Source organism: Jatropha curcas, chromosome 2 (genome assembly GCF_041381405.1).
Source record: "Jatropha curcas cultivar XTBG-Jc1 chromosome 2, XTBG_Jcur_1.0, whole genome shotgun sequence".
NCBI classification, from domain to species: Eukaryota; Viridiplantae; Streptophyta; class Magnoliopsida; order Malpighiales; family Euphorbiaceae; genus Jatropha; species Jatropha curcas.
This window is the reverse complement of record NC_143152.1, coordinates 28,442,560-28,455,867: the sequence shown is the minus strand read 5'-3', so window position 1 is coordinate 28,455,867 and position 13,308 is coordinate 28,442,560. Positions and strand designations below refer to the sequence as shown.

Below are 13,308 nucleotides of genomic sequence, written 5' to 3'. Positions count from 1 at the left end.
TTAGTGTGGCCACCAGTGTTATAATAGGAATAAGGAGGGTATGGATAACCAGGACCTGGCTGTGAAGGGTTGGTATAATAAGGTGGTGGCGGCGGAGGAGGAGACGGAGCAGGAGGATAAGCATAACTAGCAGGAGGAGGAGGAGGAGCAAAACAGCTTTGTGGTTGTGGTGGTAGACAAGTCTCGTTACAGGGTTTAGGTTTTTCCTCAGGATGGGTATCGGTGAGCCAGTTTAGAGCACCTCGAGCTATGCCATGTATGGCTCCATCAAGTGGGGCTAAAGGAAAGGTTATAATATCAGCAGCTCTGTGTAGCCTATCGATCTTTCGCTCAAAATGGTCTCGCACTCGATCTTTAACTCGTTCTGCCATAGCTAGCTAGTTGCTTTCTACTAGTCGTCTTTTCTTGTATATTTGGGAACAACAAAATCCTCATTATATAGAAGTTGCAGGAGAATATATGAGGAATATTTAATCGTTAGGTTTAATTTCCTTTAGACAAAGCTACTTCATTAGGAATTTCAAAATTATCATATTCATCATTATCTTTACTGGTGCATTTTTTATGGTATACAATAATTTTAATATTTGTTTCATTTTCTGCAAAGCTAATGAGGCATAGGCACATGCAGGGAATACTTTTGTGATACACGTTTTATAAATATATTCGTTTTCAACTAATCAAATGTGATTTAATTGGTCTTCTTTATTAATGTGATGATTCGAATAGCTCTTTTTTTAACTTACTAAATTGATGAAAATTCTTATAGTCGAAAGAATTCAAACTAGAGTTCTTCTACTTCTTGCATTTTTGAGAAGACCAACTAGACCACAACTGATTGATTGTAAGTTTGATATTTTAGATTAACTTAATTAAATGAAAATCTGAAAGCATATGAAAATTAATCACGGAATACAAAGGTCTGATTAGATTGCTACAAGATGTCACCTATATTATGTAATCATCTTATGTCACTTTTGTCAATGGATATTTATGTAATCAGTTGTATTGAAATGGCCGTATTATGTCATTTTCAAGAAACTAAAGTGAAATGAGATGATTCTATAATAAAGGGGTGAAATAATTTATAGTCAGGAAAGAAAAGACTGTCTATGACTTTTCGTTTTTCATCGGTTTATATGAATTTGAGAATTCCTTACATATATTTATTGGTGGGTAGAAATAGATAAATGAAAAATATTCTTGGCTATGAAATTTCCTTACACGGTCCGAAATAATCAATTAGGATAAAAATGTGGGTCCTACTGGTAGTATTTATGCTTGTTTTGTTTGTGGTACAGTGTAGACTCAGTGACGAATTAGATTAAATGGAATCGAAGAAAGAAATTTTGTACAATTTTGAAAAATTAAAAAGAAACTGAAAATTAGGAAATATCTCTCTTCCTCCAAAAGAGGGGGGATGGGCGATTTATGTTAATTTAGTTTGATTTGATAGAATATTGAGTGATCTAATAAAAATTTTGTGAATTTATTAAATTTTTTTATTTAATTGAAAAAAATAAAACACAATATGGAATTAATAGATTTATTTTTTTTTAAAGAAACGGAAATATATTAATCCATATAAAGAGAATACAAATAATTTGGAATAGATTCTCAAATTGGGAGACTAATATGGTTACACGAAGATTTTGCTAATTGATGAGCTCCAAGATTCATTTGGAGTCGAATCCATTGAACAGAGAACTTAAAAACTATTTTACAATTATTTATCACCAAACCATAAGGAGAGCAATCTGGTGTTGGAGATGATAAAAATAGATAACTTGCTGTGAATCGGTATATACAGAGCCTGTTCCATGTAAATTACCTCCAATCCAAAGCAAATTCTGACGAAGAGCCATAGCCTCGACTAAAATAGCAGAACTGCAGCCTGGGAATTTGCCTGTTAAGGCAATCTTGAAATGACCTTCTATCTCTTCTCAACCGAACCAAAATCCAACCCTCTATATCTTCTCAACCGAACCAAAACCTGATGCACCCATTGCTGAAAACAAAGCTCCATTTGTGAAAACTTGCCGCTGCAGGACTGTCATGGTTGGTTGGATATATCCAGGAACAGTATGACGCCTGCTAAGAGTTGAAGACAGACTTGCACGAAGACTAGATGTTTGGTTTTTTTTTTTTTTTTGAAAAGAAGACTAGATGTTTGTTGTGATGATCCCAAATAATCTTGTTACGGTGCCACTAGGGCTGCACGTGGGTCGGGTTGGGTCGGATTGATTAATTTAAAGTTTTTGACCTGTATATGTGGGTCTATAATTTTTTTATCCAATCCAATCCATTAAATGTGTAGACCCACAGATTATAAACCGGTTAGGTTGGTTATAGATTTAATGTAAATCCGCGGTCAAATAACTGATAATAATAAAATTATTTTTAAATAAAATATAACTCTTTAAGAGGGTTAGTAAAAAAATTAAATATACTCAACGATCTTAATTATGTAATAATTTTTACAAACTATAAATATATTTCAATGACAATATTAAAATTAAATTTCTTAACATGTTCATTATTATCAGCATCATAATCATAATCAACAATGAAAAATTAAATTTTCCAATTAAAAAAACGACCAAAAAATTAGAAATACTTAGTAACATAATTATATAATATGTTTCATTTAAACTACAATATACTCCAAAAGCAAAGGTAATATCTACTATATGTAAATAATTTAGTATTTATATTCAAAATTGCAAATCAAATCAAATCAACTAAATAATTCATAATTATTTATGGGTTGGGACGGATCTACAAATTTATCTATTGAACCTGTGATCCAACCCAACCCGTAAATTATAAAGATGACTCGCCCAACCCAATTCATCATATCTTCAAACCCGCCGAGTTGGACAGTTTGGATTGGATCGAATTATAACGAGTTATGTGCAGCCCTAGATACCACCACAGATACCGTGAAATAATAGATTTATCAAAAGCCTTAAATTACAATTTTAGAAAAGAAAAATCGCAAGCTATTTCATCTTTTTTTTTTTCCAAACAAAACATATCATTTTTTTTAATTATAAAATTTAAACCACTTAATTTTTTTATATATACTTGCCTTGGAGGTAAAGGGTTTGGCGCAATTGAAATTTTGGCCCAAGTGAAGTTTACATTGTAGAGGATCAAACTCATGACCTTAGTCAAAGTGATTGACTCTACAAGTGCTATTTGCCACTGAGCTATCCATTCGAATTAAACCGCTTAATTTTTTTTAAATCTATATTAACAATGGTGATAATAAATAATAATATTTTTTATTTTTGATACTCAATAAGAGGATACAATTAAGAGGAAAAGAGACAAATAAGGAGCAACAAACCCAGCAAAATAAGAAAGACCAAAGAGACGATATCAATATTATATGATGCCATTAAGAAAGAGGTTCAGAGTCCTCATATTACATCATCAAGTTAATATTATTTGGAATTGCAACAGATTTTAGTTATTATTTATAGCCCTAGGTCTTGGAGCTAGTACTCCTGATCAATACCCCCTTCTTCACAGGTTGAATATCGGAGCTTAAGAGCTGCCAATGTTGCCAAATTTGACAGTTCCAGGACCGTTTGTTTGGTTGGAACTGTTATTGTTATTGCCAGTATCTTTGTGACTGCCGGTGTTGGAGTAGGAATAAGGAGAGGGAGAGCCATAACCAGGATAGTAATAAGGCTGTTGGGGAGGAGGGTAATAATAACTTCCATAGTAATAAGATCCATACGTCGGAGCTGGGGCTGGAGCTGGAGCAGGAGCAGGAGCAGAAGGAGGTGGAGCATAGTAGGGTTGATTTGAATATTGCGTTTGAGGAGGATACCCATAATTTCCATAAGGTTGTTGATAATCTTGCGCACTTGCCATTTTCGTTTTTCCCCCTTGTTTTGATATGTAGGAGATGTAATGAGAAAATACTAACCAGTATCTCCTCCTTAAATGGATGTAGGAAGAGGAATATATTATTTGCTTTAAATCAAAGCTATATATTTTTTTAGGAATTTTGATATTAATAATTGTCACTCTCATGGAGAAGAAGTCATGGTGACTTGTCCTTTTAGAAATTTTTAGATTCATTTTTAGTTAAATCAAATAAGAAATAACTAAATAAGGAACTCTTCGACTTTCAAACCTTATTTTGAGGATAAAGGAAATACAATTACATGAAATGGGTAAAATTCAAAAAACAAGAAAACATATCCTTTAAAAAAAAAAGAAGAAAAAAACAAACATTACCAAAAAAAAACCCTTTGTTTACCATAATCTTATAAAAAAAGATAATTTGAAAAAACAAAATTTGGCATTGGATTGATATAGAAATTCTATGTTTCCATAAAAATTCAATTATTGAATACATGAATCTCATAGTGATAAGCACTTTCTTATATAGATAGGAATATTTTTTCATATTAAGGGTTTGTTCGGCAAAATTAACTGTTTTGATAGTTGTTAATCATTATATGATTTAATTTTTATAAAATAGTACCTTAACCTCTAAGAACTGGTTTAAAAGTTATGTTACGTAATACTATAAAAAAGCATTCAATGTTTTGACCAATCAAAACACAACTTAAAAAAATTATTGGGGAAACAAAGCCTTATTAAGAAAAAGAAGAAATTTTTAAAAAGTTGAAGGGGAATATTTCACAAGTCCTTCAATGTGGCGAATAACACAAATATAAAAATAGATGCTCTAAATTAATAATTACTCTATTATAATGTTCATGTGATGACTTGATTTTCCATTTCCAATTTTGATCCCAATCTCATTATTGCAATCTTAATTCCATGAGTCTACAGTTCCAAATATTGTTCAATTGCATACATATTGGATAAGGCAAAAGTTGCATTCATATATTCTTTGTTCTTCTCTTGGTATTATCCATCATTCTAATATTGTACTTTTCAGAAAGTAATACCATTTCAATTGAATCTTTTCCTTTTTTAGGTATTTTTGTTTGGAAAATTGAAGTATATATGATCTTCACAGCACAGAGCATTCGACAATAAGAATCCATATTCCAGATGCCAATATATGTGTATGTACAATATATATGGATGCTTTGAAGGTGGAAGAAGAATATAATAAAGCCTTAATGCTTTTGACTGGTAAGATGATGCCCAGAGCGTGCTTCACGGATCCTATGTATAGTATACAAAAATTATCATTATCGTAAGGATTGAGTTGTTGATTACTAGATTATTATTATTGCGAATTTGTGATTATCTAACATTCCATAATTTCTTAAACAGATAATAAATAAATAAACTGTAAATATAACAATTAATTTGAATTTATCTATGGTTTGTTTTTTCTTTATTCGAAAATTCTATTTCGTTCAATTGGATAAAAATGATTTGAAATTTAAAAAAAAAAAAGGATTTTGCTTGTTTATTTTATATTTTTTCTGTTTGAATAAAATTAAACATAAAAAAATATAATTATATATTGAAATATTTAATTAAATATTTCAATTTAAACAGAAAATTTTAACATTAACATAACATATTATATATTAATATGCCACTTATGTCATTTTTTTCAATCTGCCTTGTATGTAAAGGCCACATGCAAGCAATCAATTCCATTTATTTCTTTATCTCCCGGTGAATTGTATATTCGTAACAATAAGGATAAAATTTTTTCAATTCCAATCGATTAGGCATACTGTTTTATTCGTTTGAGTAATATATTTTGAAATGTATTTTGCTTTCTTATTAACATTATTTTGAACACAAAAATAATTCTTGAATGAAGTATTCAACTTCAGGGATGAATCAAAAAATAAATCTTTATTTATTCTACCTCTCATTTTTTACGAAGAGAATGAACCTTCTTATCAAAGGATCAGAAAAAAAAAATGGGTCTACATCTACGAGAATGATTTGGAAGATCGAAAATAAAAAATAATAGTATTTACTAGCAGCAACATAATGGAGGAAGTTCTAAGAAACTTTCAATTTTCTAATCACATAAGTTTAGCTTATACTATCATATAAATCTAATATCAATATATCCACAAACCCAACATAATAATATTTTATCATTTTTTTTCTTCTTATTAATAGTCAGAAATATCATTATTTGAATGTTTTTTAATTAGTTTAATGTGAATCAGTCGAAACAAGAACGTAGATAAGTCTTTTCTTCATGAAAATATATAATGGAGGAAAGAAAAGATACGTTAGATGCAAAAAAGAAAATTGATAGAGAACGATATCACCTTAGAGTCTGGGGCACAACCCTATCAGTTTTTTAAAATTCAAATTTTCCCTATTAAATTTTATATATTTTTTAAAAAATATCCATATAAGCCACCAATTTTAGTTTCATTTCTTTTTGTTTTTGGACCTCTCAATACTTAAAGTCTAGTTACACTCATGAAAATCAGTATTCATTTTCTGCATTTCAGATTCCATTAATCCTTTCAAACAACACATTAAAGTATTGAAGTTATTCTGAAAAATTAATGGAAAAAATAAAAACTGGGAAAGAAATGGATGACGTAAATGCTTGAATGCAGGTCTAGCCATTTGGATCGAGTTCATCGAGTTATGAATACTTCTATTTAACGAGAGGATGGGAAAGTTTGATAAAACAACCAATTATAAAAATTATGAAAATATTAATTAATTACATTATATAACATTTTTTTCTGAAAAAAGAAAAAAAAAATGAAGAATAATAACTAATTTATTTATCTTAAAGAGAAGTTTAAAACCTCCAATATATTACAGCAACCATCTTTTTTCTTGGACACGTACGTTAATTAAGATTACACAAGCATATATAGTTAATTTTCTAGTACCCTGACAGAGCTTATTACATGCAAACCATGCGACGAGTTCTTCTTAGGAGCTACCAAAATTAGCAACTTTGATAGCTCCATCATTTGATTGCCCAGAACTATTATTACCACTGCCAGTATTAGTATGGCCACCGCTGTTATGATTGGGATGCGGTGGCTGTGAAGGAGGAGTCTGAGGAGGAGGAGGATCATAATGATGATGATGGTGATGAACAAAGTTGTATTGTGGTGGCCACGTTGGAGCATAGCTGTAATGTATTGGTGGTGGTGGCGGCGGCGGCGGTGATATAGATTTGATTGTATAAGTGTTGCTAAAGGGTTTTGGAATTTCTTCAAGATGAGTATCAGTACCCCAGTTGAGAAGACCACCGCTGCGAGATACGCGGTGTATGGCTACGCTATGTACAACTCCGCCATGTACGGCTCTGTCGAGTTGGGCAAAAGGAAAGGTCATATTATCAGTAGCTCTGTGAAGCCTATCGAGCCGTTCGAAATGGTCTCGCATTAGATCTGCAATTCGTTCATCCATAGCTAGTTGCTGCTGCTAATCTTAATTATCAGTTATTGACAATCTTAATTTGAAGTCTTATTATATATACAGAGGTTGCAACTTGCAAGAGAATAAAGGATAAGAACTGTCTACTGTATACGAAACAATGAAAAACCAACGAAAAGAGATATTTCGTTTGAATAAAAATATTTTTCATTAACCTACTTATAAAACCGGTTCTAGGCAAGTTGTTCTTGAAAAAATACGAGGAACTTTTTTAATTTTTTTACAAATTTCTATACTTTTTTTTATTCATAAAAGAAAAGATCGAATGAATCCGAATAATATTGCGGTCTACATAGCAGAAGTAATCTTCACTCTTGAATAACGATCACTAAATTGATAATAATTTTTATGGTGGAGAGATTTAATCTCGAGACATTACACTTTTCACATTTTTCTTTATAAATGTGATATTAATCTCATTTCGAGGTTTGTAATTGTGCTGCTCATAAATTGTTTTATCTAAGTATATGATGAATATTTGATTATTCCATCCATCCTAAAAAGATGGTCCATCTTTTCTTGTTGGTTTGTTCCAAAATATAGTTCAATTTTCTTTTTTGCATTGTAGTTAATCCTTGAATTGTTTACTATACCCTTATTAAGTTACTTTATTTTCAATAACTCTTATTAATTATTAATTATTATTTTAATACTCGTGTTATTTAAGATGGACATAATAGAAAAGTTATATAAATAAAATTATGCTTTTAATTATATCTGTTAATCCGTATAAAAATAGAAAATGGATTATTTTTTCGGGACAGAGGTAGTATTAATTTAAATTGCGTTGGACCAATGCTAGGAATTCCAAAATTGTGATATTTATCTTCAGGTGCATATTTTATTGTAGATAACTCCACAATATTATGACATCTGTTTTATTTTTCCTTTTTTTCTTATTTTTTTTATACGAAAGGTGAGGCACACACAAGCATAAATGCTTTTTGTGATACACGATTTGTAAAGAAATAATCCCAAGCTTTCATCACTACAAGATGTCACCTATGTTACATTATGTAATTGTCATCATCAACAAGGAAGTTAGAATTTTAAATTAAGAGAAAAAATAAATAAATGATATTTTATATAAAAATTTTTTTATAAGAATTAATTATTTGAATTTTGTTAATTATAAACTCAAAATAATTATAGATAGTCATTTAATTAACATTGTTTATATATCACATTTAAAGATATTAAATATCTTATAATATGACAGTATAAAGATTAAGGCCTAATGACTTAAAAAATCTGAACTTTGGCCTTTTTAATAATTTTGATTAATTTTTTTTAATTGCTATAATTGATACCGCGAAGTAATTTTTTCTTAACAATTGTGGCATCCGTCCATCAACCGTTACTACTATGCTGATGTGTCCGTTGGTAGGACCCTTGCCATGACATGTCACTTGCTGACTGTAAATTTGCAAGGTATAATTGTCAAAAAAATTGACCAAAATTATTAAAAACGCCAAGTTCAGGGATTTCTTTAGTCATTAGACCAAAGGTTGTTAGTTTACCAATTTTAGTCAAGATTATTACATGCATATCAAGGTATAGTCTAGTAGTAAGTGTAAATACAACTTGTCAATAAATCCAAGTTTTTTTATTAAAATTAATTTGTAATATTTATATAATTTATTTGTCAATAAATAATTTTATAACTTGTAATATTCAAATTTAATTTAATAAATTTAGTTAAATATTTTATAAATTTAATTATAATATTTTTTATTTTAAATGATATATTATAATAATTAATGACAAACAATGAATATCATGCTAAAAAAGTTATTTCATTTTAATAAAAATTAATTGAAAATAATAATTATGACACAAAATAAAGGGAGAAAAAAATTTGAAAAGGAGATATAACTTAAAAATTGGAAAGGTGCTAAACTTTACAATTAAAATATAATAAGATTGATAAAAATTTACAATTATAGATAAATTTCTCAAAAAAAGATTAGTGTAAAAGTATCTGATGTTATCCTTTTAAAGAAAAGGACAAATTTGAGTAAAGGGATAATATTGTTGAAGAAGTTCCTACAAATAACATTATCGCTTTTGAAATTAAAGCGGATTTACAATTGATTAATTATATAACATTTAGTTTTCCCCTCTCTCACTATATTGATAATTTCACTCGATTTTTATATCTCCTTTAATATTTAATCATTATAATATGAGCATTGATAATTTCGAATGACTAAAAAAACTATCACTTCTTTTTTGAAATTGACTAAAAAAACCCTGTCTTTGATCTTTTTATAATTTTGACCAATTTTTTTAACAATTATACCTTGAAAATTTATAATCAGTAAACGACAATGTCACGTTAAGGGTTCCACTAACGGCTACACCAGCATAGTATTAACGGTTAATGGACGGAAGCTACAATTGTTAAGAAAAAATTATTTCGCGGTATCAATTATAGCAATAAAAAGAATTTGCCAATATTATTAAAAATGCCAAAATTCAGATTTTTTTTTTAGTCATTAAGCTGAAGATTAAAATAAAAAATTATTTCAAGAATTAGAAGGTAATTTTTTAATGAATAATTTTAATAAAAAATTAAATTGAAAATTTTAAGAAAATTGTATAATTTAAACTATTTAGCCATTCTTAAATCAGAGATTAAACAAATACTTAAGGGTTACCCAAGGAAACTTGCCGTTCAAAATTAGTCGCTCACGCAATTACTAAAAAGACTAATTCTTTGTCTACATTTGAACGGGATTATGTGCTCCTTTAATTTTGTATGGGTCTTTGTTTTATGATCTTAATAATATGAGCTGAGCTCACTATTTCATTAAAAAAAAAATTGCTCAAGGAAAAAATCATCTAAAAGATTTAAATATATTTAAATGTTTGAAATTTAAAAATTTAAAGAATCAAAATAATAATAAAAATTTTGATCAATCATATAAAAATTATAAAATTAATATGCTAATTATTAAACTCTCTAGTCTTACAAATGGGGGAAAAAAGGAAATAAAGAAAATCAATGTACAAAATAGAATTTATAACAATTAGTAAAAGACATAAATTTTTAAGATCTAAATCTCACAATTAAATTTGCTATTTTATTTCTATTTTTCAGCCTTGCGTGCCTCTTGCTATAAGATTTGCATTAAACCTCACAAAAAATTTAATTGTTATTTACAATTTTTGGTACACCAACCAAAAACTAAAGAGATCAAATTTATTTTACATCGAAAAAGAATGGACAAAATTTTTTTTTTTTTTTCCTATAATCTTTCTCTCTTTGATGTTTATATTAACTTTATTTGCTGATTTTCTTTATACTTCAAAATTTAAATGAGTTAGACATTCATATCTCATTTAGATTCAAACTCGAGATCTTTTGGTAGAAATCTCCGTAATATTCTATTGAGAATTTTTGTTAAAATTTTACTAATTAAAATTTATGTATTCAAACCTAATTTCATCCTAACCATTGAACTTAAAAATAGATGTATATGATTTAACAGCTACCAATGTTGGCAAATTTGACAGTTCCAGGAGCGTTTTTTTGGCCGGAATTATTATAGTTATTGCCAGTATTTTTGTGGCTGGCGGTGTTGTAATAGGCAAAAGGACAGCCATAATCCGGATAGTAATAAGACCGTGGAGGAGGAGGAGGAGGAGGATAGTAATTTCCATATATTGGAACAGAAGAGGAAGCAGCAGCAGGATGGGGAGGAGGATGGTAGTTTTGATTTGAGTGGGTACGAGGAGGATGCCCATAATTTCCACAAGGAGGAGCAGCTTCTTCTTGTTCTCGTTTGCGTTGGGAACTTGTCATACAGCCCATGTTTGTTTTGCTATGAAGAAGTTGTAATGAGAAACTGCTAACCAGTATCTCCTTATATGGATGTAAAAAGAAAGGAATATATTATCTGCTTTAAAACAAAGCTACTATTTTTCTCTCTGTTTGAAATTTTCCAACTCACCTTTTTTTTCAATCTTTTAACTCACCAAATTATTAATTATTAAAATTCGAGACTTTCCACTTCCACTTCCACACCAGTGAAAACACCAACCATATTATTAACTCATCTTTGATTAAACCAAATAAGTTAAAAATTTACCCATGAAAATTTTAAATGAATTTATATTTATATATTTCTCTTGGTAAAAAAGCAAAAAAGAAAAAGAAAAAGAAAAAGAAAGAAAGAAACATCGAGTGCAGAATAGAAAATCAGTATTCATTCTTTTTCTGCATTTCAGATTCCATTTTTCCTTTCATACATGAAAAGAACAAACCAAGAGAAAGGACTTCATTGTTACAAGTGAAATGAAATCTGAAGTTACAATTCCATGTCCTGGGGCAGATTTTCTACACTCATATCCTCTAAGAAAAGTTACTGGTTTGGCAATATTATGTCTACTAATCATTCTACCATTACATCTTCTGGAGCTTCAGCGACCGGCTTAGATTTCCCTTTTTTCTTACCTGTGTATGGATAGACATGCTAGCATCAGTAGAGGCATAAGGAAAAGAAAAAGACAAGTGCAAAATTGAAAATGACTTGGTAGGATGCAGCCTGACACAAAAATGGAAAATTTACCATTACTCTTCAACTGTTTGAGTTTCAAACCCTTCTTCACGTTAAATCTGGCTGGTGTTTTGTTGGCATTCTCGGATATACCTTCACCTAATAAATTAAGTTGCACAAGCGTTTCATCAAGATGCTAGCAACAGAGGTAGACCATAGATTCAACCGAAAGCCATTAGATTGTGGTGATTGCTTAACAGTTTTTTTACACCGCAAACTTGATTCATAGCATACAACCCAACTCCAGTCTCAAGAATTTGTTATTAAAGCACAAGGGAGCTCCACAAAGCATGAAAATACTATACAACCAAAATTGAAGAGCATAAATTTTTCAACCCATGATATGCATACTCTCTACCCAAAAGAACTGTATTTAGCTGTTCATTTTGACTTGTATGAGTATGAAAAACCTCTCTACTCCAAAAGCACACAATTCTCCACCTCCCCCACAAATAGATTTAAAATATGAAAACAAAAGCATAATGTTACTTCCTGCACCAACAAGCACAATTTTTGCTCCAATTTTCCACCATAGCCTAAATTTAGAAGAGGAAACCAAACTAAACCACCTTTGGTACTAAACCTCTAAAACAAGAAAATGCATTGCTCTCAAAAGGAAAAAATGAGCCAGCAGCTCAATATACTGGTTATCAAACAATTCAAACTGTAGGAAATCCGAACCTTAAAATATGCCTATTATTAAATATCCACACTTAATATGGTATACTAAAGGCAACAGCAAAGGAATACCCTCTCTACTATCACATACCAATATCAAGCAAACTAATCTGCAATTATAATTAGAACATTTACTAGAAGTACACTCTCTAATCTAGTCCTTCTTCATAGAAATTATTAAATTCATTAACCAGATTGAAATTGCATCAAAAGAATAGAAAAACCTTCAGCAGCAGCCATCTCCACATCTTCCATGGTGACCAGACCTTTCTCTATAGCCTCCTTCTGATCCTGTACAAAATTAGCCACGAATAAATCATTAAACGGCGCTCTGTATTTTTATTATCTCCATAGCTAGCATAGAGACGAAACTTGTTAAATTGGGTATTTACAGATGAGATGTGAAGAGGGACATACTCTACGCCATTTCTTCAATAGCTTGCGCTTGCGCTTTCCAGAGAGAGAGAGGGGCTGAGGTTTGTTCTTGAGCTTCCCTGTAACTGGGTCTCCGTGTATTGCTCTCTTTCTATATGCTACTTGTTCTCTTCTCCTTTTTTGCACCACATTGAATTTCGCCATCTCTATCCTTCTTTCTCTCTACCTAAACCCTAATTCTTGCAATTGTCTTTATACATTTCCAGATTACAACTTTGGGCTTGCATTTGTGGGCCTCGTCTGGGAAGGA

At 30.2% G+C, this 13,308-nt stretch overlaps 1 protein-coding gene across 1 annotated transcript; it reads right to left on the bottom strand.

The window, feature by feature from the left end:
• Positions 1 to 11,573: 11,573 nt before the first annotated feature.
• Positions 11,574 to 13,234, bottom strand: LOC105649008 (uncharacterized). The gene is made up of 4 exons (XM_012235523.4): positions 13,041 to 13,234; positions 12,848 to 12,914; positions 11,958 to 12,044; positions 11,574 to 11,842 (listed from the first exon to the last, which is right to left on the bottom strand). Exons 1-4 carry the CDS (start codon positions 13,200 to 13,202, stop codon positions 11,781 to 11,783), a joined length of 378 nt encoding a protein of 125 aa, XP_012090913.1. The 5' UTR covers positions 13,203 to 13,234; the 3' UTR covers positions 11,574 to 11,780.
• Between the last annotated feature and the right edge of the window lie 74 nt (positions 13,235 to 13,308).

Coding starts and splice junctions, on each gene's coding strand:
- LOC105649008 (XM_012235523.4), bottom strand. CDS start 13,202: ATGGCGAAATTCAATGTGGTGCAAAAAAGGAGAAGAGAACAAGTAGCA. Junction 12,915..13,040: donor TATTGAAGAAATGGCGTAGA/GTATGTCCCTCT, acceptor AATTTTGTACAG/GATCAGAAGGAGGCTATAGA. Junction 12,045..12,847: donor GGAGATGGCTGCTGCTGAAG/GTTTTTCTATTC, acceptor TTAATTTATTAG/GTGAAGGTATATCCGAGAAT.